We start from the raw sequence: 20,427 nt of genomic DNA, 5'->3' as shown, positions 1-20,427 counted from the left end.
ATAGGCTGAGGTTCTGCCAAAGGCCCTTGTGATGTCACTGCCACACCCACCCCTCCCCTGCAGTGCTGATGTCCTGCCCCTGTCCAGCCACACTGGATGTTTCAGCTGCTTCCCCTGGATCACCCCACGCAATGTGCGTTCATTGTGGGCTCAAGCCGTACACAGTAAAACATCAGAGGCTTCTCCCCATGCTATGCTCAGTTTTTCATACATGAGCAGACTTTATGGACAGAAGAGACAATTAGAGCATGTCATCTCACCCCCTGCATATCACATGCTTTCTGGAGAGCAAAGTAGCTAGTTTTTGACTACACACATTCCAGAAAGGCATCTCGTCTTCATTAGAAGACATCAAGTGGTGGGGAATTCCCACCACTTCCCTTTCTAGTTTGTTCCTTTGGTGATTCATCCTCACGGTTGAATATGTGTGCCCTCTTTCGAATACGAATTGGTCTCTTTTGAGTTTCCAGCCACTGTTATGCTTTTCTCGGCTAGATTAATGAGCCCTTTCATACCCGATATTTTCTCTCCGTGAAGTCACGTCAACACTTCAATGACGTCACCTCCCGATCTTTTTTATCATCTAAACAGGCTGAGCTCTTTCAATAGCTCATTTACAGGCATTTTTCTCCAGCCCACAAAACGTTTCATTGCTTTTTGCTGCCCCATCTCCAATATTTCCAAATCTTTTTTCAAAGGTGGACACCAAAACTGAATGCAGGACTCCATGATCCGTCTTCCTCATGGTGTGTCACCTCCCTATGCTCCTCACTGCTCTTTTCATACATCTAATGATGGCTTTAGCCCTGTTCACCACAGCATCCCCCTGGGTGCTCATGTTGAATGGCTTGCCTAGCATGGCCCTAAATCCTCTTCACAGTCAGTGCTTTCCTGGATACACTTCCCCACTCTGTAGGTGTGGCCTGCATGCTTGTCGCTAGCTATAGGACCCTTCATTTGGTTCTTTTCCAACTTGTTTTCTTTGAATGGCTCCAGCTTCTCAAGGGATCCGATTGCTCTGTGTCACTGCCCTCTCCTCATCCTTAATTACCACTCTGCTACTATTTTATCACCCACCAATGTTAGCAGCAGTGATTTTTTATTTGGGTTGCAGTTCTATTTTGGGGGGGAGGGATAGCAGTTCTATTTGGGGGGAGGGATAGCTCAGTGGTTTGAGCATTGGCCTGCTAAACCCAGGGTTGTGAGCTCAATCCTTGAGGGGGGCCATTTGGGTCAAAAATTGGGGATTGGTCCTGCTTTGAGCAGAGGCTTGGACTAGATGACCTCCTGAGGTCCCTTCCAACCCTGATATTCTATGATTCTTTGATATTTATTTTCAAGAATTAGTCCTTGAGAGCCTCTTCGTATCCCTCGTGCTCAGAACCTGCTCCGCACAGCACAGCGAGAAAAAGCCGCCCAGCCCAGCTGTGCCCTAGGGGCTAAGCACAGAACAAACATAGGGAGCTTGTGTCATCCACAGCTTCTGAACAACATGTGGGGGTCATCAGCTTACAAATACACTCTAGACCGGTAGCGTAGACAGGCCCCAAATGTATCTAAGTGTCCCGCCTTGAAAAACAGGAGAGGAAAAAACATAACCTTGAGTAACTTTATTTTATAGTCGTGGAAACTGAGGCACACAGAAGCAAAGAGATTCGCTCATGGTCAAAAAGCCAGGAAGAGAAAATGGCAGATCTGCTGATAGTCAGTCCTGGGCCCTAGCCGTGTTTGTCCTGGTCTCTCTGCTTCAGCTCCAGTAACAACCTGAGTCGAGGTTTTCTTCTTCTCCGTGTCCTTTAACTTCACGTCACTGGAGAAGAAAGATTGTTTCTGACCAGCTGGCTCTAATGCTTGGAGATGTCTTTCCAGAAGTCGTGATCTGGCTCAGTCCCACGTAGTAGGTTTTCTGGAGGAAGCACTCGGTGACGTTCTAGGGCTTGTGTTACACAGAAGATGGACAGAATGGTCCTTTCTGACCTTCAATTATTTCTTTCGCTAGGAGGATAACGCTGGACATTTTCTCTCATTCACTTTCCTTTGGAATAATTTCAATCCAGTCCAAAGGATTTCCTCTTCCATTGTGTCTTCAGCACCTTTCCTAGCAAACAGTTACTGTTCGAGCACAGGTTTCCAGTTTCAGGCTGTCCCAGGGTGAGATAGCCATGAAAGGGGAAGTAGCTCAACTGAACCTATCCCCAGGTGAAGGGAATAAGTGCAGGGGTCACATGAGAAGGAGCAGCATGTAACTAGGATCCAAGCCTGTTGGACGATATAAGAACAGCCTGTGCTCGGCCAGGAGAGAGACCCACAATGGGAACAGGCCTGGGAGGGGCTTGGATAGTCCTTTCAAGTCAGTTTCGGTACACAGTAGGGCATGGAACAGCCAAGCTGCTAGGGTTGGGAGCTGAGCCTATCATTGTCACTATCATTGACCCCATTTTAGAGGTGTGGAAACTGAGGTCCAGAGAGGGGTCTGGCCTTAAACCTGAATCTGAGCCCGGGTTTACTATGTGGTGTAGAATCTGTCGACTGTGTGGTTCTTCCATCTTCCTCAGAGACACCTGGGGCCGACTGCTGCTGGAGACAGGATTCTGGTGTAGTTGGGCCCTGGATTTGATCCAGCCTGGATCAGCGTCACTATGTTCCAGTGACAAAATTGAGGCAGCAGACTGAGTAGCCCCATTATAGACACTAAACCAAAGCAAAATCGGAGGTGGATTTAAGCAACTTTTTACACATCAGTTTCATTCCTCTCCTCAGACAGACAAGGTTTAATTTCTGCCTACGTTCCCCACCCCTCCAAATCACCCAAAACAAGCCAATCTGCTTTGGGTCGGCACCGGTCCATGTCCATCATGCCAGTGGCCGACCGCTAGTACAGCCGTAATAACACCGGACCCCCAAAAGACCCCCCTCAACAGCGCACCACCCCACCAGAAATGCCCCAAGCATCACTGGCCAACAGCGGTGGTGCTGTGCACGCCACTCCCTCCCCCCACAACCCCCAAACCCAGCCTGGCCACTCCCCAGTCCTCCCCAGCCCCAACTTGGCCCAAGCTGTGCTGCAGCCCCCCCCAGCTTTGCAACCCCCTGTCACCCACTGCCTGCGTCCCCCCTCCCCCATGCAGGTGCAACACCACCACCAGAAATGCACCAACAGAAAGATCACTGACCACAGCCCACTGTTATCAGCTCACCCAACCCCCCGAGCAGTCCAGGCAGGAGGCAGGCGGTGGGGAGAGAGTAGGCACTGCAGGGCACGGACACACACACACGCATCATGCAACACTCTCACCGCGAGGACCTCACTTAGGGAAGACGAACCCAACCCACAGCTGACTGAGCTGGATTCCAGGTTCCCTCCTTCATCTGTAATGCCCTATCAGGCTGACCTGTCGCACTGGCCTCTCCCCCATTGGCCCTGGGAACTGTCAGTCTCAGAGTCCTGGTTTCTTCCCCTCTCCTTGCTTTGGGTGTTGGGAGAGGGATTGGGCAACAGGGAGCCAATCATGTTCTCCGGCAGGACATTTAAAAAAAAAAAAAGCAGCCAAAAAAGCCCCCAAAGAAGCCACGTGAAAAACGCCCAGTTGGGGTTAAACCACATCTTAGATCCCTGTGACACTGTCTGCAGGGAGCCATGGCTGCAGTGAATCCTCTGAAAAGCTTCCAAGATGAAGCAACTTGCTCCATCTGTCTGAGTTTTTATAAGGATCCCGTGTTTTTAGATTGCTGGCACGGTTTCTGCCAAGCCTGCATCACCCAGTGCTGAGAGGGATCGGATACAGCTGTCTCCTGTCCTCAGTGCAGAGGACTTTCCCCAGAGGACCCTCAGGCCGAACAGACAACTGGGGAACTTTGTGGAAATAGCCAAGCAGCTGAGTTTCCAAACAGCAGCAGGAGAAGGTTGGTGCAAGGCGCACCAGGAGCCTTTCAAACTCTTCTGTAACCAGGACCAAATGCTCATCTGTGTGATCTGCAGAGAGTCCCGGGCTCACCGTACTCACAGGGTGGTCCCCACAGAGGAGGCTGCCCAGGCCTACAAGGTAGGAATCTGCTGTGCAGGGTAATTACTTCGGTTTGGGCATGTTTGCAATTTGTATTACAATAGCTCCTAACGGCACCGAGATCAGGGCCCTTGTTGTGCGAGGCTCTGTACAAACACACAGAGAGTCTAAACCAGTGGTCCCCAAATTTTTCCCCTCAGGCTCTCCCTTACCCTGGCTATGGCCCCCCACCCGCAGCTGCAGTTGGGAACTGTGAGTGGGGCCACAATCAGAGGCTGGGGCCACAGCTGTGGGGGTGTCTTGGGGTTGGAAGTGGGGCTGGGCCGGGAGTCGGGGGCTCAAACTGGGTTTGGGAGCAGAGCCAGGGTCAAGACTGGGGCTGGGAGTGGAGCTGGGGTAGGAGCCAGGGCCAAGGGGGCCATAGCAGATCTGAGTGGCACTCCCTTCCTGCCCCTTGTGGGGGCTGGTCTTGGCCCTGCCATGCTCCCTCAAATGTTCCTCTGTGCTCCAGTTTGGGGACCACTGATGTAAACAGTCAAGGTAGACAAAGGCTGGGGATTCTGAAAGGTACTTAAGGTGTCTATACCCCAGATTTAAGTGGATAAATCTGGAGTTTAGGCACCTAAATGCCAGTTTTAGGCTCCACTGCAATCCCCAGAATTCCTGTAAGAGCCCAAAAAGAAAAGGAGTACTTGTGGCACCTTAGAGACTCACCAATTTATTTGAGCATAAGCTTTCGTGAGCTACAGCTCACTTCATCGGATGCATAAAAGTGGAAAATGCAGTGAGGATGTTTTTATACACACAGAGCATGAAAAAATGGGTGTTTATCACTTCAAAAGGTTTTCTCCCCCCACCCCACTCTCCTGCTGGTAATAGCTTATCTAAAGTGATCACTCTCCTTACAATGTGTATGATAATCCACTTTTATGCATCCGATGAAGTGAGCTGCAGCTCACGAAAGCTCATGCTCAAATAAATTGGTTAGTCTCTAAGGTGCCACAAGTCCTCCTTTTCTTTTTGCGAATACAGACTAACACGGCTGCTACTCTGAAACCTGTCATTATGGAGGAGCCCAGACTCACTCAGTGCCTGTGTATTCAGGGTACAACTTCTTTCAGTGCCTGTGTTTCTGTCTCTGGGCATGTGCACAGCTGCCCCCCATGGCATCTGGCTGCCTGTCTCCTGGCCACACCCAGAGCAATCCATGAGCTGGGGAAAACCAGGCATTCTGCTTCTCTCCTCTACGGGGCCTGATCTGGTGGGCATGCTCGGAGACAAATCAAAGGAGTGGGAGGGAAACAGAGGCACAGAAGCGGCAGTGACTTAACCAAGCCCACAAAGCAGCTCAGTAGGAGAGCCAGGAATTAAACCCTGGCCTCCCCATGCCCATCCTAGTACCCTAGCCACTCGACCACACCGCCTCTCATCACTCCTGTCATGCAGTTCTGTACCGTCACATTACCAACATCTCAGCACAGCTGCAGACTGGAGCCATAGCGCCCCAGCTTGAGCATTTCACAGCTGATGACCGCTGCTTTCAGGCGAGCCACAGAAAAATAACACATGGTCAGCAGTGTTCTCAAGGAGTTTGTTCTCTGCTACTTTCTGACGCATAAGGTGCCCTGAAAGATTTCTGTTTAAGAAACAAAGGTTAATCTGCGTAACCTTTTCCTCAAGGAAAAACCAGGATGATGAATTCCCGTTTTCCCGGGTTTGCTGAAGGATGGTCACTTCGCTGCTCCTGAAGCAGAAATCATGGGCGACGGGTATGACGGGCCAGGGGAGGCACAGCCCTGCGTGGCCCCCTCCACCCCCAGACTCCCTCTTGCTTCCTGCCGGGGATCTGCAGCTCTTCCCCCATGGCTGGTCTGGGGGGGCCTCTGGCAGAAGGGGCCAGACTGGGGGTTAGCCTCCCTGAACCAGTGGCTCACGTCCTGCCCATACAACCTTTGAAGTTTTGCAACATTCTAGGGCCCATGAAGCCCAAGTGGATTGGAACCTTAAAAAGCCTGTTGGACAGAGCAATCCCCTCGGGGCAGAATCCGCTGTGCTGTACGCCACGCTAGCTGTAAGGACGAAGTGGGCTCTAGTAGTGCCACAATAAGATTAAAGGAAGAAAATGGCTGATTCCAAGGACCATGTTGAACAAGCCCTTTCCCCCATGCCGAACAATCGAGCACAATATTTATGCACCTTGTGAGTGTGTTGGATTTTTAACCAGGAGTCTCTTTCTCCCAAGTGTTCATTAGGCACTGGAGTTTAATGTACTATTTTTTTTTAAAGTGTGTTAAACATTCTTACCAAAACTCCCTTCCCTTTAAGTTGCTCAGCTTTAACTCTCTGATGTCCAGCTTTCTTCATATAGTTTTCTCTGTCATTGCCTGGGAGCAGGGCACCCTACCCTACACTGCTGCAAAATGGATACGACTTCAACCCTTTGCCCTGCAGCACTTGGAGGATTCGCTGGAGGCAAAGGGCTGTTCTAGACAGAGTCCCTAAGTCTCTATATTAGGTCTGGTGCCCCCAAGGCCTCTCTCTTCCCTGGCAGCATGACATATACAGCATAGAAGGAAAGTAAGCAGGGCTGACAATGGGGCCTGAGATGCCCAGCTGCCATGAAATGAATGGGAGCTGTGCTTTTAAATCCTCTCTGTGGCTCTGCAACACCTCACCCCCGGTGAATTACAGAAGAAGATCCTTCGAGCACATTTTCAAGAGCACCAACTGACTTTAGGGCCGAAGTCCCATTTGCAAAGGAGATTTAGGCCCGAATCCCCAAATGCACTTGGGTGTTGTGATGCTCAGCGCTGCAATGCCTAACTTTTAGGCACCTAGAAAATCACTAAGGACATAAGAACGGCTGCACTGAGTCAGACCAGTGGTCCATGTAGCCCAGTATCGTGTCTTCCAACAGTGGCCAATGCCAGGTGCCCCAGAGGGAATGAACAGAACCCGGCAGTTATCAAAGGATTAATTCCCTGTTGCCCAGTCCCAGCATCTGACAATCAGACAAGCCCTTACAGTTGCCGGCCTGTAATTGCCAGGATTTCCTCTGGAGCCTTTTTAAAAAAGCTGGCTTTCCATCAGCTATCCTCCAGTCATCTGGTACAGTTTGGAACAACAAATCCTGAATTAGGCATGTGGGGGGAGAGAGGCATCCACAAAAGCCAGCGTGCTAGCTGGGGAGACTAGCCCTCCGGAGATACTGATGAGAGGGGTGTGTCCTAAGCCCCAACTCCCTCAGAGTTTGGTGTAGGAATGGGCCTGTCTCTGATCCACACCTGGGAACCCCTCTCCTGGAGTCGAGTGGCTTAGCTACCTAAGCTGTTTCATGCAAGATGGAGTTCTGCACCTGTGTTGCTCCGCACAACGTGGCCAGGGAAGAGGTTGAAGACTTTCTTCATAACTGTTAGCCTGGGGGTAGGGCACTCACCTTGTATGGGGAGACTCCAGTTCAAGTTCTCCCTCTGCCTGGTGAGGAGAAGAGATTTGAGTCTCCCACCTCTCAAGAGTCAATTGTGACATTGCCATGAGCACCGTCCTGGGGCAACTTGAGAGGGAGATGGAAAGTCAATGGTAGTTCAGAACCCAACTTCATGAGACTTCTTTGAAAATCCCAGCTTCAGATCATGAAATCAGCACTGCACTGTATATAAATTGCACAGAGGACAGACTCCTTAGCAGGTTGACCTTCCCCTCCACCCCCAACATTGTTTTTCTTGCCTCAGGAACAAATTCAAACCCAGTTGAACACACTGAAGCAAGAGAGAGGAGAACTTCTGGAGTGGAAACAGGATGCAGAGACGCAAAGCCAGGAATATCTGGTAGGTCCCCATTGTTATGGTCCAGAAGTTACATCAGTCAGGGGTGATATTTCTCTCTGTGGGGAGAGTGTCAGCCCTTGTCTACACGCAGCACTGCTTTGATTTAGCTCTGGCTACATCTACACGGCACACCGCTGGGGGCATCCTGTAGGGTATGTGTAGCTACACAGCACAGTGAGAAACAGGCTGTGTCCACACTGTCATGTGTAGCTACATGTGTGAATAAAAGACTCCAGCAGGGGGAGGCTGCGGAGCGGCCGGAGCCTTCCTCCACTCCCTGGAGCCTTTTCCTGTGGTGGGGAAAGGCTCTGGCACTGGGGAAGCAGCAGGACACTCAGTGTAGATGGGGGAGGCCCTGCTTGGGGGTGTATAGAGCCCTGTGTGTAGGGTTTATACCCAGAGGGTTCAGGCATATTGCGACTCTACTTGCTTAAGCCATGCCTCGCCATCTACACTGCTATTTATGCCCATGTTAGCGGGTGCATATAGTGTAGGTCCTCTACACACCACCACAACATTTGTGTAGTACAGATGTACCTCAAATCACTTTTTAATGTAATGTCTTTGTTCTGGTGCAAGGCCCTCACAGGCAAACATTTTGAACCTAGTTTAATTTGACCCTAGTGTGGTGTGTAGGGTTCACCTTGTCCAGTTAAACTGAGATAAAATGTGCTAACTGGGAGCAAGGTCAAGCTCAGATCAGGGTAAGCTGTGATGTATTGGGGACCGAGAGACTTTGTCCGTTGGACCATATGAACTGGAACCATAAACTCACTGAACGTTAAATCTCACAAAATGAGGGTCAATCCATCCTCATGATTGTGTCCACCCATTATATACCACACCTGAACATAGCCATTCTATGAACAACGTACCCTCATGTCTCAATGTCTGTACTTTGACCCCTTAACCTCTTACCCCCAATCGGGGATATTGCAGAGTATGGATTCCTTACGCCACTCGATCTGAAACCGAACTTCGCTCCTCTTGATAATCCGTACATTATTCCCTGGTATCCAGAAACGTCTGCTCCAGGGGTTCTCAAACTGGGGGTCGGGACCCCTCAGGGGGTCGCATGGTTATTACATGGGGGGTCGTGAGCTGTCAACCTCCACCCCAAACCCCGCTTTTCCTCCAGCATTTATAATGATGTTAAAAATATTCAAAAGTATTTTTAATTTATTCGGGGGGTCGCACTCAGAGGCTTGCTATGTGAAAGGGGTCGCCAGTAAAAAAGTTTGAGAACCACGGTTCTACTCTGTACCGTTCACAGTTTTTTTAAACATCATCTTGATAACCTCAAGCACTTTGTCTCTTGTTGAGAGACCCTTGCAGGGTGTGATCATGTTTATCTTTGTTTATCATCCCTCTGGGCTCATTCCTCCACTGGCTTCCAGTTTCAACTCAAAGCACTGATCTTATTCCCCACACATCCAGCTACAAACACTGATTTCAGGGGAGATTTTCAAAGGCACGTATGGTGATTAGGTGCCTAATTCATATGGACTGTCAGTAGGACTTAGGCACCCAGTGGCTATTTTGTATCTCAGAAATCTTCCTCCTGAATCTCCACCAGGCACAACTGGTTTCCTCTGGGACAGTGTAATTAACAGAATGCCAGATGAAACATGCAAAAGCTGGAGAAGAAGCATTTTGCATGGTGTGTTTTGTAACTGGTGTTTTATGTGGATAACCAGCAGAACCCTTTCCTTCTTCAGTCTTCTCCACAACTCTCTGCCAATGTATTTCTGATTCTGAGTCAGACCTCCCCCCTTCCAACCTTTCTGCTATTGGAAGATTCTAGATGATCAACAGAATATACTGAGCCACTCAGACCTGAAAACTCATCATTTTAGAGAGATTGGGTGCCATTTTCAGAAGTGCCTAAGTGATTTCGGAGCCTAGGGTTAACAATTTTGCAAGTGGTTAAGGGCGAGATTCTCAAAGGTATTTAGGGGCTTAAAATGCAGGGAGAGCTGTCCTATTTTCAAAAGTCACTTTCAAAGAAACTTAGGCTCCTTAGCATCCAAAGTGACCTTTTGAAAATGGGAACTGGAGGCGTACGTCCCGAAGGCACTTCGGAACATGTTGTTCATTCAGGCCAGCTGAGAGACTGTCAGGCATATTCTCCTGAAATCTCAACCATGTGTTTGTAGTACGTTGATATGAAAAGAGGGCTCTAAGAACTGTTCCTATCAGGGACATGGGGAGAGTCTGGGATGTCCAACTTTCTCATTTGTGAAAACCGGATGCTGAGCACTGGAACCTGCCCTGTGCCCTGCCGCCACTTTCCCTCGAGGTCCCGCCCCCCACTCCTCTGTCCCTCTCCCACTGTCACTTGCTGCTCTCTCCACCTCCCTCCCCCTGCCAGCTGAGCAGAGCTCTAGGGGTGTGGTGGAGGTGACTGGGGCAGGGTGGGAGAGGGAGAGCCACGCTCCAGGGGTGGAGGGGTGATTGGAGCAGGATGGGGGAGATGCCGGTACTTTTCTCCCCCCCATGGAGCCATCCCTGAGTGCTCCTCCAGGCTCCAGCAGCATCTGCTGCTCCTCTCGCCCTCTGGTGGTGGAAGCCAGTTACTGTGGGTAACCGGACTTCTCATGTCCAGTCAGCAGTGCTGACCGGACACTGCCAGGTTTCCCTTTTGACTGGACTTCCCAGTTGAAAACTGGACATCTGGCAACCCTTATCCTTGATCTGTCCTTTCCTGTTTCTGTCCCTTCATTATAGGGAAAGATAGAAGCTGAGAGGCAGAAGATCATGTCTGAATTTGAGCAACTGCGGCAGTTCCTGGATGAGCAAGAGCGACTCCTGCTGGCCCAACTGGAAGAGCTGGACAAGGAAATTGTGAAGATACAGGATGAAAATGTCACCAAACTGTCTGAAAAGATTTCCCGTCTCGGTGACTTGATCAGTGAGATAGAAGAGAAGTGTCAGCAGCCAACAAGTGAATTCCTGCAGGTGAGACAGTTAGAGACACCCAGATCCCTGCCCAGGGAAGGGAGAGATTCTGATTGATTAGCTTTGGAGTTTATTAAGTTCTTGGAGAGGTCCTACTTCACAATGGAGACTGTCAGTGTGTCCTTTAGCGAAGTGAGGGAAAACAAAATGTGACATTTCTAATATTTCCAATGTGGAAACAGTTTTGCTGTTTTAAAGGCAGATGGTTCAGGCCTTTTTGAGACATCCTGTGTAAGCCCCTTCATTTTCAGTTTAAACCAATTTTTACCAAAAAATTTCTGGGTTTTACAAAAAAGTATTATTGAGGTTTTTCTGATTTTCATCCTACTTTTTTATCATTCAAATATATACAAAAAACTTGTTTTATTAAGAAAATACAATACATTGCATGAGATCTCTGTATTCCGATAATACATTAGTCTGTGTGTATATGCAAAGCTGCCCGCTGAAGAAAGAGCGTATTGTTCTAGCAGATGCACACAATAAACCAACAGGCACGCACGCAAGCTCTGAAGTGCGTGTGCGTCTGAACCTACTGATAAATCACACGCCCACCAAGTACACATTTCAAACTGTTAGTAGACAATGGGTTAAAGATTTGACGCACTAAAATGGGAAGAAAATGAAAATCTACATCAGAATACATTTCAGAACACAAGGAAGTATTCAAAAGGGCTAAAGAAACAACAACAGGAGAGAAGGATGAAGTTGAGCGTATGCGCTGCAAATGGTGTGGCCCAATTATCGAAGGTGAATATTTATAGACTAATCGTTCTAAGCAAAGCTTTTGATACGGTCTCCCACAGCATTCTGGCCAGCAAGTTAAAGAAGTATGGGCTGGATGAATGGACTATAAGGTGGATAGAAAGCTGACTAGATTGTCAGGCTCAACAGGTAGTGATCGATGGCTCCATATCTAGTTGGCAGCCAGTGTCAAGCAGAGTGCCCCAAGGGTCAGTCCTGGGGCCGGTTTTGTTCAATATCTTCATTAATGATCTGGAGGATGGTGTGGATTGCACCCTCAGCAATTGCACCTGCAGATGACACTAAACTGGGAGGAGGGGTAGATATGCTGGAGGGTAGGGATAGGATACAGAGGAACCTAGACAAATTAGAGGATTGGGCCAAAAGAAATCTGATGAGGTTCAACAAGGACAAGTGCACTTAGGACAGAAGAATCCCATGAACTGCTACAAACTAGGGACCGAATGGCTAGGCAGCAGTTCTGCAGAAAAGGACCTAGGGGTTACAGTGGACGAGAAGCTGGATATGAGTCAACAATCTGCCCTTGTTGTGAAGAAGTCCAACGGCATTTTGGGCTGTATAAGTAGGGGCATTGCCAGCAGATTGAGGGATGTGATCATTCCCATCTATTCGGCATTGGTGAGACCTCACTTGGAGTACCGTGTCCAGTTTTGGGCCCCCCGCTACAAGAAGGATGTGGAAAAATTGGAAAGAGTCCAGCGGAGGGCTACAAAAATGATGAGGGGGCTGGAGCACATGACTTATGAGAAGAGGCTGAGGGAACTGGGATTGCTTAGTCTGCAGAAGAGCAGAATGGGGGAGGATTTTTTGATAGCTGCTTTCAATTACCTGAAAGGGGGTTCCAAAGAGGATGGATCTAGACTGTTCTCAGTGGTAACCAGATGCCAGAACAAGGAGTAATGGTCTGAAGTTGCAGTGGGGGAAGTTTAGGTTGGATATTAGGAAAAACTTTTTCAGTAGGAGGGTGGTGAAGCACTGGAATGGGTTACCTAGGGAGGTGGTGGAATCTTCTTCCTTAGTGGCTTTTAGGGTCAGGCTTGACAAAGCCCTGGCTGCGATGATTTAGCTGGGGAGTGGCCCTGCTTTGAGCAGGGGCTTGGACTAGATGACCTCCTGAGGTCCCTTCCAACCCTGATATTCTGTGATTCTACACCAGTAACCTGTTTGTTCAAATGAAACGTTTTATTTGGGGATTACAGATATATTGTTTTCTTAAACTCAGGGGGGCCCTTGTGCTTTGAGTTCTGTTTTAGTTCTGCAGCAAACCACAGGGATGAACAGAATTCAAAGCATTCATCTACTGAATACTTTTTCTCCCTGTCTTTCCATCCACCAAAACAAACCCCGATATTTAACCAGAAAACTTAATAGTTTTCTGCACTGATTTGCACCTGTTTTTATTGTGGTAATAAACACTGATAAAATCCCAGGAAAAATTAACTAAAATAAAAACTGAAAATGAAGGGCCCTAACGATATGAAAGCAATAAAAGGCACAACTCCACTTTCTAGGAAGTGAGAGATTAGGAAAGCAAAGTTCTTTGCAGGGCCTATTAAGAAATGAGAATGAATCCAGCTTCCAGAACTGCTGAGCAGAATTGCATACATGGAGAAAGGCAAACGCTCTGGACACAGCAGTTGCATGTGGCAGTCAAGGATTCATGCGTCTGATCAGTCTGTTTGAGCAAATGCCATAGAATTTAGAAGGAGAAAACCCACAGTCATGGTGTGTGCTTAGGGGTCCCATTCCATCGAAATCTGTGAATGGACTTTTGAAGTTGCTAACTGCAGAGAACTGCATCTCGAGCTCAACTAGGGATGGCAAAGCAAGTCCCCTGCAGAGCAGAAGCGATCCGCATCTTGTGGCACTTGGGACTGAACTCTTTCTCTTTTCTAGGACATCAAAAGCACCTGGAGCAGGTATGTGACTCCTTCCCACTCCCCCTCACGCGTCGTGGTGCTAGAAGGGGACTTCCCCCCAGGGTCAGATTTTGCAGGGCATTTAGTCACCTGAGACGTAGCTAGGCACTTGGTGGGGTTTTCCAAAGCAGCTAAGCGAGTTAGGCACCTCCCATTGTGATCAGTGGCAGTTGGGAGCCTGACTTGGTTAGGTGCTTTTGAAAATCCCAGGAGGCACCTTTAAAAATCAAGCCTTAAGTGACTTGCCCAAGGCCATGCAGGGAGGCTGTGGCAGAGCAGGGAGTGGAACATAGGTTTCCAGAGTCCTACAGCAACCCCTTAACCACTGGAGCATCCTTTCCCATGAGATTAGGCCCTTCTCTCTGAGGGGCAGCCTGTGGGACCCCTTACTCTCTTTAACTCCCATTGGAGGAGCTAGGCATTTAAAAACTCCAGTGAGGAGATGAATTGTCTCACCAGTGGGAGTTAGAAGCTCTCATTGAGCCCACAAGAGAGCAGCCTCTGGTCGCTCATTCTCAAGAAAGAAAAGATTTAGGGTGTTTCCCCCTCCCCCCCCCCCCCCCAGGTGTGAGAAGGTGAAGTTCGAGAAACCAATGGCTGTGTCACAGGATGTGAGCGAGAGAATTGGCGTCTCTTCCCAAAGAAATGTTTGTCTACAGGAGGCTCTGAAGAAATTCAAAGGTAACTTAACAGTTATTTGGGCTCATGATATGGCGATGGCACATCGAGATGTGCCTCTGACTGTGGAAGGAGTTGGACTCTGGCCTATTAGTTCTCAGCTCGTCACAGCTAGACGTCTGTGGGTGGGATGGGGAGGGCTCAGGGCTGATGCCAGTTTGCCAAGCCTCCACTTGGATTGTCTCAGACCCAACCATGGGTGTCAAAATTGGCCACTCAGCATTTCAGAGACACACAATCGCCAGATGTTTTAGAAAATGTTGAATTTCACCTCCATGGCTGGGATTTTCCAAGGGACCTAGGGGATTTAGGCCCCATCTCTCTCTGACTGTCAATGGGAGTTGGCCACCACGTGGCCTCAGCCCTTTTGAAAATGCCAGACTCTGTACCTCAAGTTCCTCCATCTTGAAAAAGGAGGAAATAATGGCCAACCTACCTTGTTGTGCTAATTAGTGAATGCCACCGAGTGCTTTGAGATCGTTGGAGTAAGGCAGGAGATGGACGATATATTTTGGACGATGATTTCACTTTAGTTTGGTCTCACTGGAAAGGTCTCCCCATTCCGACCTGCCTCTCGTTCTGTGGTCTTTTCCTTTGGGCTGTCTCTCAGAATTACAGCACGGTTCCATGCCGTGCTGCGACAGCCGTGTCAGCCCCAGGATATTAGACAGGGTGGGGGAGGACATAGCTTTTATTGGACCAACTCCTGTTGGTGACAGAGACAAGCTTTTGAGTTACACGGACCTGAAGAAGAGCTCTGAGTAAGCTCCAAAGCTTGTCTCTCTCAATCACGGTTACATTAATTAACGGTAGAAATGTCACCAGAGTCAAGACAACATGAAATCACCTCTCTTCCAATCCTTCCTTTCTCTTGAGACCCAGCCCTATGAACTGAGCTCAAATGCAGAGAGAAAGGGTATGGGCTAGATTCACAAAAGGACTTGGGGTGAGGGGGTCTACTTGCCATTTTAGGCACCTCAGTCCCAGAATCAGACCACACTGGGATTCACAAAGACCCCCCACTCAGCTGCAACCAAACCTTGTAGGTGCCTAAAATTACTCATCACCTCTATTTTTGCGGTAAAAGTCCCCTAGGCACCTATGTTTCTGCCTCTGTGCATGCGCACTGCAGTTCCAGTCCAGCTACCAAGACAGCTAAGCCCCAGAGAGATACACGAACTGGGGAAAGAAAGGGGTTCCTCCTCCTAACTCACCTACAGGGCCACAATCTGAAATGCCTGCTCTGAGCTCGCTTACTGACTCGGGCCCTATATGTGAACTTACCCAAAAGAACCAGGCTCTAGGGAAAGAGGAGCTCCCTTATAATGTATAGTTCTGTGATTTGGGTACTGACCTGGGATGTGGGAGATCCCCAGTTCCAATCCTCTGTCCCCCTGAGGGGAAGAAGGGATTCCAACAGGGGTCTGATATAGGCCTCTCTGTTGCCCCTTTTGAATCTGATCCACTGTGTATAAATAATTGAGCAGCGGGACAGGCTTCTGGGCATCCCTCCCAAGAGCATGCTCTAACCACCTGGGACGTTCTCATGATTTCTCTCTGCCTCTGGCCCAATGAATTATTGATTATCCCCAGTGGAACCTCTCCCACAGGAGAGCATGTGGGCACCCAGTATCAGACAATCCTGCAGCCCAGAGATTAGGGCACTCCTTGAGAGGTGGTAGATCCCATTTCAAATCCCTGCTCCCTCTGCGGCACAGGCTTGACTTGAACCAGGGGTCTCCCAAAGGCCAGCTGAGTGTTCTAACCACAGGGCTAAAAGTTACAAGCGAGGTGGGTTTCCTTCCCCCGCCAGGCTTCTTGCCAAAAAAAATGGCACAGGTGCCGGTCATCAAGAGAGGGCTCGCAGCTGAGAATCCCACGCCGAGGGAGGCGCCTACGGTGCTGCCCAGATTCGGTCGCCGAACTCCCTGAGCGGGCCGGGGCTTAGCACACCCCCGCACCTTGGCATTTCCCACTGGCTGGCGTAAGCAGGGAGTCGCCTAGCATGCTGGCTTTTATGAAGCTCATTCCAAGGCGCATCTCTCTCCCCATTCATGGTGCAGATTGCCTGGGAGCCTGACTCTGGCTTTGTGAATCACAGTGACTTTCTAGGTGCCTAAGCGTTGGGTGTTGTGATGCTAAGCGTCAGCTTGCCTAAGTTTCTTTGTGAATCCAGCCCCGTTTTCATGAGGCTATTTTCCTACAAGAAAGGGGCAAATCACCTCTCCTCTGATCTTTTCTTCCTCTAGAGACCCTGCCCTATCAACTGAACTTTCTGATCTCCAAGGCAGAGAAAGAGGGTAAGTTTTCATAAGGATATTTTCCTACGACAATTATTAATTAAAATCTCCGGATTAATTTTTTAGAAGACACTTCTGAATTCAAACAAGAGAGGTTTCCACCAATACAGAGCTATGGATTCCAAGGTTAGAAGGAACCATTACATCATAATGGCCAGACTGGGTCAGACCAAAGGTCCATCTAGCCTAGTATCCTGTCTTCCGACAGTGGCCAATGCCAGGTGCCCCAGAGGGAATGAACAGAACAGGGAATCATCCAGCCCATCGCCCATTCCCATTTTGTGATGTATGAACGTGCACATACTATTTACAATTGGAAAGTAGGGTACATTTTTTAGGTCCAATAATCAGCCTTTAGGGCACACTCAGGTCACATTTTTCTGCTTCTCTCGGCAATTATAAGGACTAGAAGTTTGCTCAATTTTTATTTTTTATATGAAAGACAAGCTTCACTACTGGAAAACATCATTAACACAGAGTGCAGGTTGACCATCAGTGCCTTGTACTCTCCCAGAACATGAAAGGAACCCATATTTCAACCTCTGAAAACTGGGAAATAAAGAGTTAAGGAAGTGTCTCCCACCAGTTCCTGTGCTATACTTCCCTCTCACCCTAGCGTCAGGAGCATGGACTTGTGCTGGGCTCTATCCATCCCCAGCTGGTGGAAGGTCCCTTGCGGGGAGACCACGCTAAGGCCAGTACTGAACCAGGCAGAGAATCAGGACTGCAGCGGCAGTCAAAAAAGCAAACAGAATGTTGGGAATCATTCGGAAAGGGGTGGATAATAAGACAGAAAATATCATATTGCCTGTATATAAATCCCTGGTACGCCACATCTTGAATACTGCGTGCAGATGTGGTTGCCCCATCTCAAAAAAGATATATTGGAAAAGGTTCAGAAAAGGGCAACAAAAACTATTAGGGGTATGGAACAGCTGCCATATGAGGAGAGATTAATGAGATTGGGACTTTTCAGCTTGGAAAAGGGACGACTAAGCAGGGATATGATAGAGGTCTATAAAATCATGACGAGTGTGGAGAAAGTAAATAAAGAAGTGTTGTTTACTTCTTCTCATAACATAAAAACTAGGGGTCACCAAATGAAATTTCAGAGTAGCAGCCATGTTAGTCTGTATCCGCAAAAAGAAAAGGAGTACTTGTGGCACCTTAGAGACTAACAAATTTATTTGAGCATAAGCTACAGCTCACTTTGAGCTGTAGATCACGAAAGCTCATGCTCAAATAAATTTTAGTCTCTAAGGTGCCACAAGTCCTCCTTTTCTTTTTTCATATTTTTCAAATTAATAGGCGATAGGTTTAAACCTATAACGCGCTGCCCCTGGACCAGAGCATGAGGAAAGGGAGAGGTAGCACTACTGTGAGAGGGGAACCCCCATCGTCGCGCTCTGTTACCCCTGGGCCAGGAGATGGGGAAAGGTAGAGGATGGGGAAAGGTGACAGGTAGCAAGTTGCGATGGGAATGCTCCCTCTGGACTGCAGGATGGGGAAAGGCAAAGGCAGCAAATTGTTTCATGGCAGTAAAAGGGAGAATAGAGATGTCAGTAGCAACTACAGGTCGCAAATTGTGCAGGCAGCAGTTCGTAGCGTTGAACTAACAACTTAAAATGCCTTGTTCCAAAATTTTAAGTAACATTTAACTTTTAAACGCCTGAACAGCAAATGTAACTTTTCTTGTCTGCAGAGTGAACACTGGCATTTTTGTCTGTTTGAATAATCAAAGTGGTGCTTTCCATGCCTTCTTGGCTGCAAAGATTTGAACTGCTTCCTGCTGAAGGTCCACCGTCTGGGCCAGCTCATGCTCTGTTGAGATGGTTGCAAGGCCGACCAGCCTATCCTGTGTCATTGTGGAGCACAGATGTGTTTTTATTAACTGCAGCTTGGAGAAGGTGCGTTCTCCACTGGCAACTGCTACAGGAAGTGTTAGAAGTATGCGCAGAGCAACAAAAGCATTTGGAAAGAGGTGACTCATCTTCTTTGTGCACATATATTCCAGGACAGCCTTTGGAGTTGATCCTGCTGAAATGTATCTTGAAAGGGCTTTCAGTTCATCACCTAAATCACTCGCATCAATATCATCATGTGTCAACACTGTCTCTAGTGCCCTGCATTGCTGGTGTAGGTCTTCTTCAGGGACAGTGAGGAGTTTTGGAATATCATACAACATCCCAAACATACTGCTGTGTTCCTTCAGCTGCATGAAATGTTCTTCAACTGACCGTATTGCACAATCTAGCACCTGGTTAAAGAATTCAACTTTGAATTATTGTTTGGGGTCTCTGATGGGATTATCCCGTGCCTCGTCATCAAAATGTCTTCTTCTGTGGTGACTCCTATATCCTTGAATGGGTGGGAAAATAGCTTCAGTGTCAAGTTCCTCTAACAACTTCTCTGCACTTTTCAAACATTTTGAAATCCCTCATCTGAGCAATAAAACTGTAGGTATGACTTTGCTTTGTCCAGTTGTTCCATTGCTCCAGATATGTCAAGGTCAACACCTTGGAGTCTCTTGCTTACAACATTTATTTCAAACATTATGTCATGCCACAACACTAAGCTACACAGAAATTTGAAGTTATGTATGTTTCTGGTGATTCCATTTCCCTCTGCCACTGTTCTCCCACAAACAGTTCCTGTCATAGCATTATCCTCCATAATAGCAACTATGGCATCATCTATCTTCCCAATTTGGTGTTTGATAGGCTTTATCGCCTCCACTCAACTTTCCTATTGTGTGGCTGTCACGGAGTCCCTGGGTGATGCTCTGGAACTGCTCCCTACGAAGCCAGTCAGGACTCTGGGGAAGTCTCCTTTCTGGGAGCAGACTGTCTGCAGGACACACAGCTCACACAGCTTCCACCTTCCTGGATCTGACCTCAGAGCATTCAGCATCCTCTGCCACTCCGTGCGCTTCCCACAGCGAGTCCGCCCAGGCAGGCTCCTGGGGAAGCCAGAGGGTCCTGCACTCCAACTCCGCAGTCAGATGTGACTCTCAGCCAGCCAGTAAAACAGAGGTTTATTAGACGACAGGAACATGGTCTAACACAGAGCTTGTAGGTGCAGAGACCAGGACCCCTCAGCTGGGTCCATTTTGGGGGGCAGTGAGCCAGACAACCACATCTGTACTTCACTCCATGTCCCCAGCCAGCCTCAAAACTGAAACTCCCTCCAGCCCCTCCTCTTCTGGGCTTTGTCCATTTCCCAGGCCAGGAGGTCACCTGATTCCTTTGTTCTCCAACCCTTTAGTTCTCACCTTGCAGGGGGAAAGGGCCCAGGCCATCAGTTGCCAGGAAACAGGGTGTTGGCCATTCTCTGTGTCCAGACCCTGCACATACCTGCCCTCTAGGGCTCTGCAACGATCATATGCCCTTATCCCACCACCTAGATACTTAAGAACTGCCTAGGGGAAACTGAGGCACCCCCACAATATTCAGAGGAAACACTACGAACAGTCCCGCTTCGTCACAGTGGCACACAGTGGTTTCAGTATCAGAGAGGATGTTCCCAGATGTTGCTTCAAAATTTGCCATCGATGAGTTGATGCCGAGAAAAATACATAGACGCTTTGAATTACATTAAAAAATTCAGCAGCCTCACTAGAAGCTGATGCTGCATCACTGACCACCAAGTTCAATGAATAAGAACTGCATGGGACAAAAAAAGCTCGAGGGTTTAACTCTCGGATCCGTGTCTGTACTCCTCTGTTCTTTCCTCTCATGTTGGCACCATTATCGTAGCCCTGACCTCTCATGTCAGCTATCGCAATTCCCGTATCTTCCAGCTTTTTAAGAAGCACATCTGTCATACCAGCTCCTGTGGTATCATCAATGTCAATAAATTCTAGAAAATGCTCTCTGACAGTCACCATTGCAGGGACATTTTCACTAGGTTCTGTTGTTGTTACAAAACGCACCATTAAAGTCATTTGTTCTGTATGGCTGATGTCAGGTGTGCAGTC

General features: G+C 48.4%; 1 protein-coding gene across 1 annotated transcript; it reads left to right on the top strand.

The window, feature by feature from the left end:
* Positions 1-10,304: 10,304 nt before the first annotated feature.
* LOC142068970 (E3 ubiquitin-protein ligase TRIM15-like) lies at positions 10,305-19,658 on the top strand. Its single transcript, XM_075119089.1, has 6 exons — positions 10,305-10,310; positions 10,559-10,789; positions 13,451-13,473; positions 14,039-14,154; positions 16,401-16,451; positions 18,154-19,658. Exons 1-6 carry the CDS (start codon positions 10,305-10,307, stop codon positions 18,156-18,158), a joined length of 432 nt encoding a protein of 143 aa, XP_074975190.1. The 3' UTR covers positions 18,159-19,658.
* The last annotated feature ends 769 nt before the right edge of the window (positions 19,659-20,427 follow it).

Source organism: Caretta caretta, chromosome 14, assembly GCF_965140235.1.
Source record: "Caretta caretta isolate rCarCar2 chromosome 14, rCarCar1.hap1, whole genome shotgun sequence".
Taxonomy (NCBI): Eukaryota; Metazoa; Chordata; order Testudines; family Cheloniidae; genus Caretta; species Caretta caretta.
The sequence above is the reverse complement of the archived record's forward strand: the minus strand, read 5'-3'. Positions and strand labels throughout refer to the sequence as shown.

What these genes read in the sequence shown, in the direction of transcription:
- LOC142068970 (XM_075119089.1), top strand. An exon ending in CAACAAGTGAATTCCTGCAG is followed by an intron (nt 10,790 to 13,450) that starts GTGAGACAGTTA and finishes TCTCTTTTCTAG; the next exon opens with GACATCAAAAGCACCTGGAG. An exon ending in ATCAAAAGCACCTGGAGCAG is followed by an intron (nt 13,474 to 14,038) that starts GTATGTGACTCC and finishes CCCCCCCCCCAG; the next exon opens with GTGTGAGAAGGTGAAGTTCG.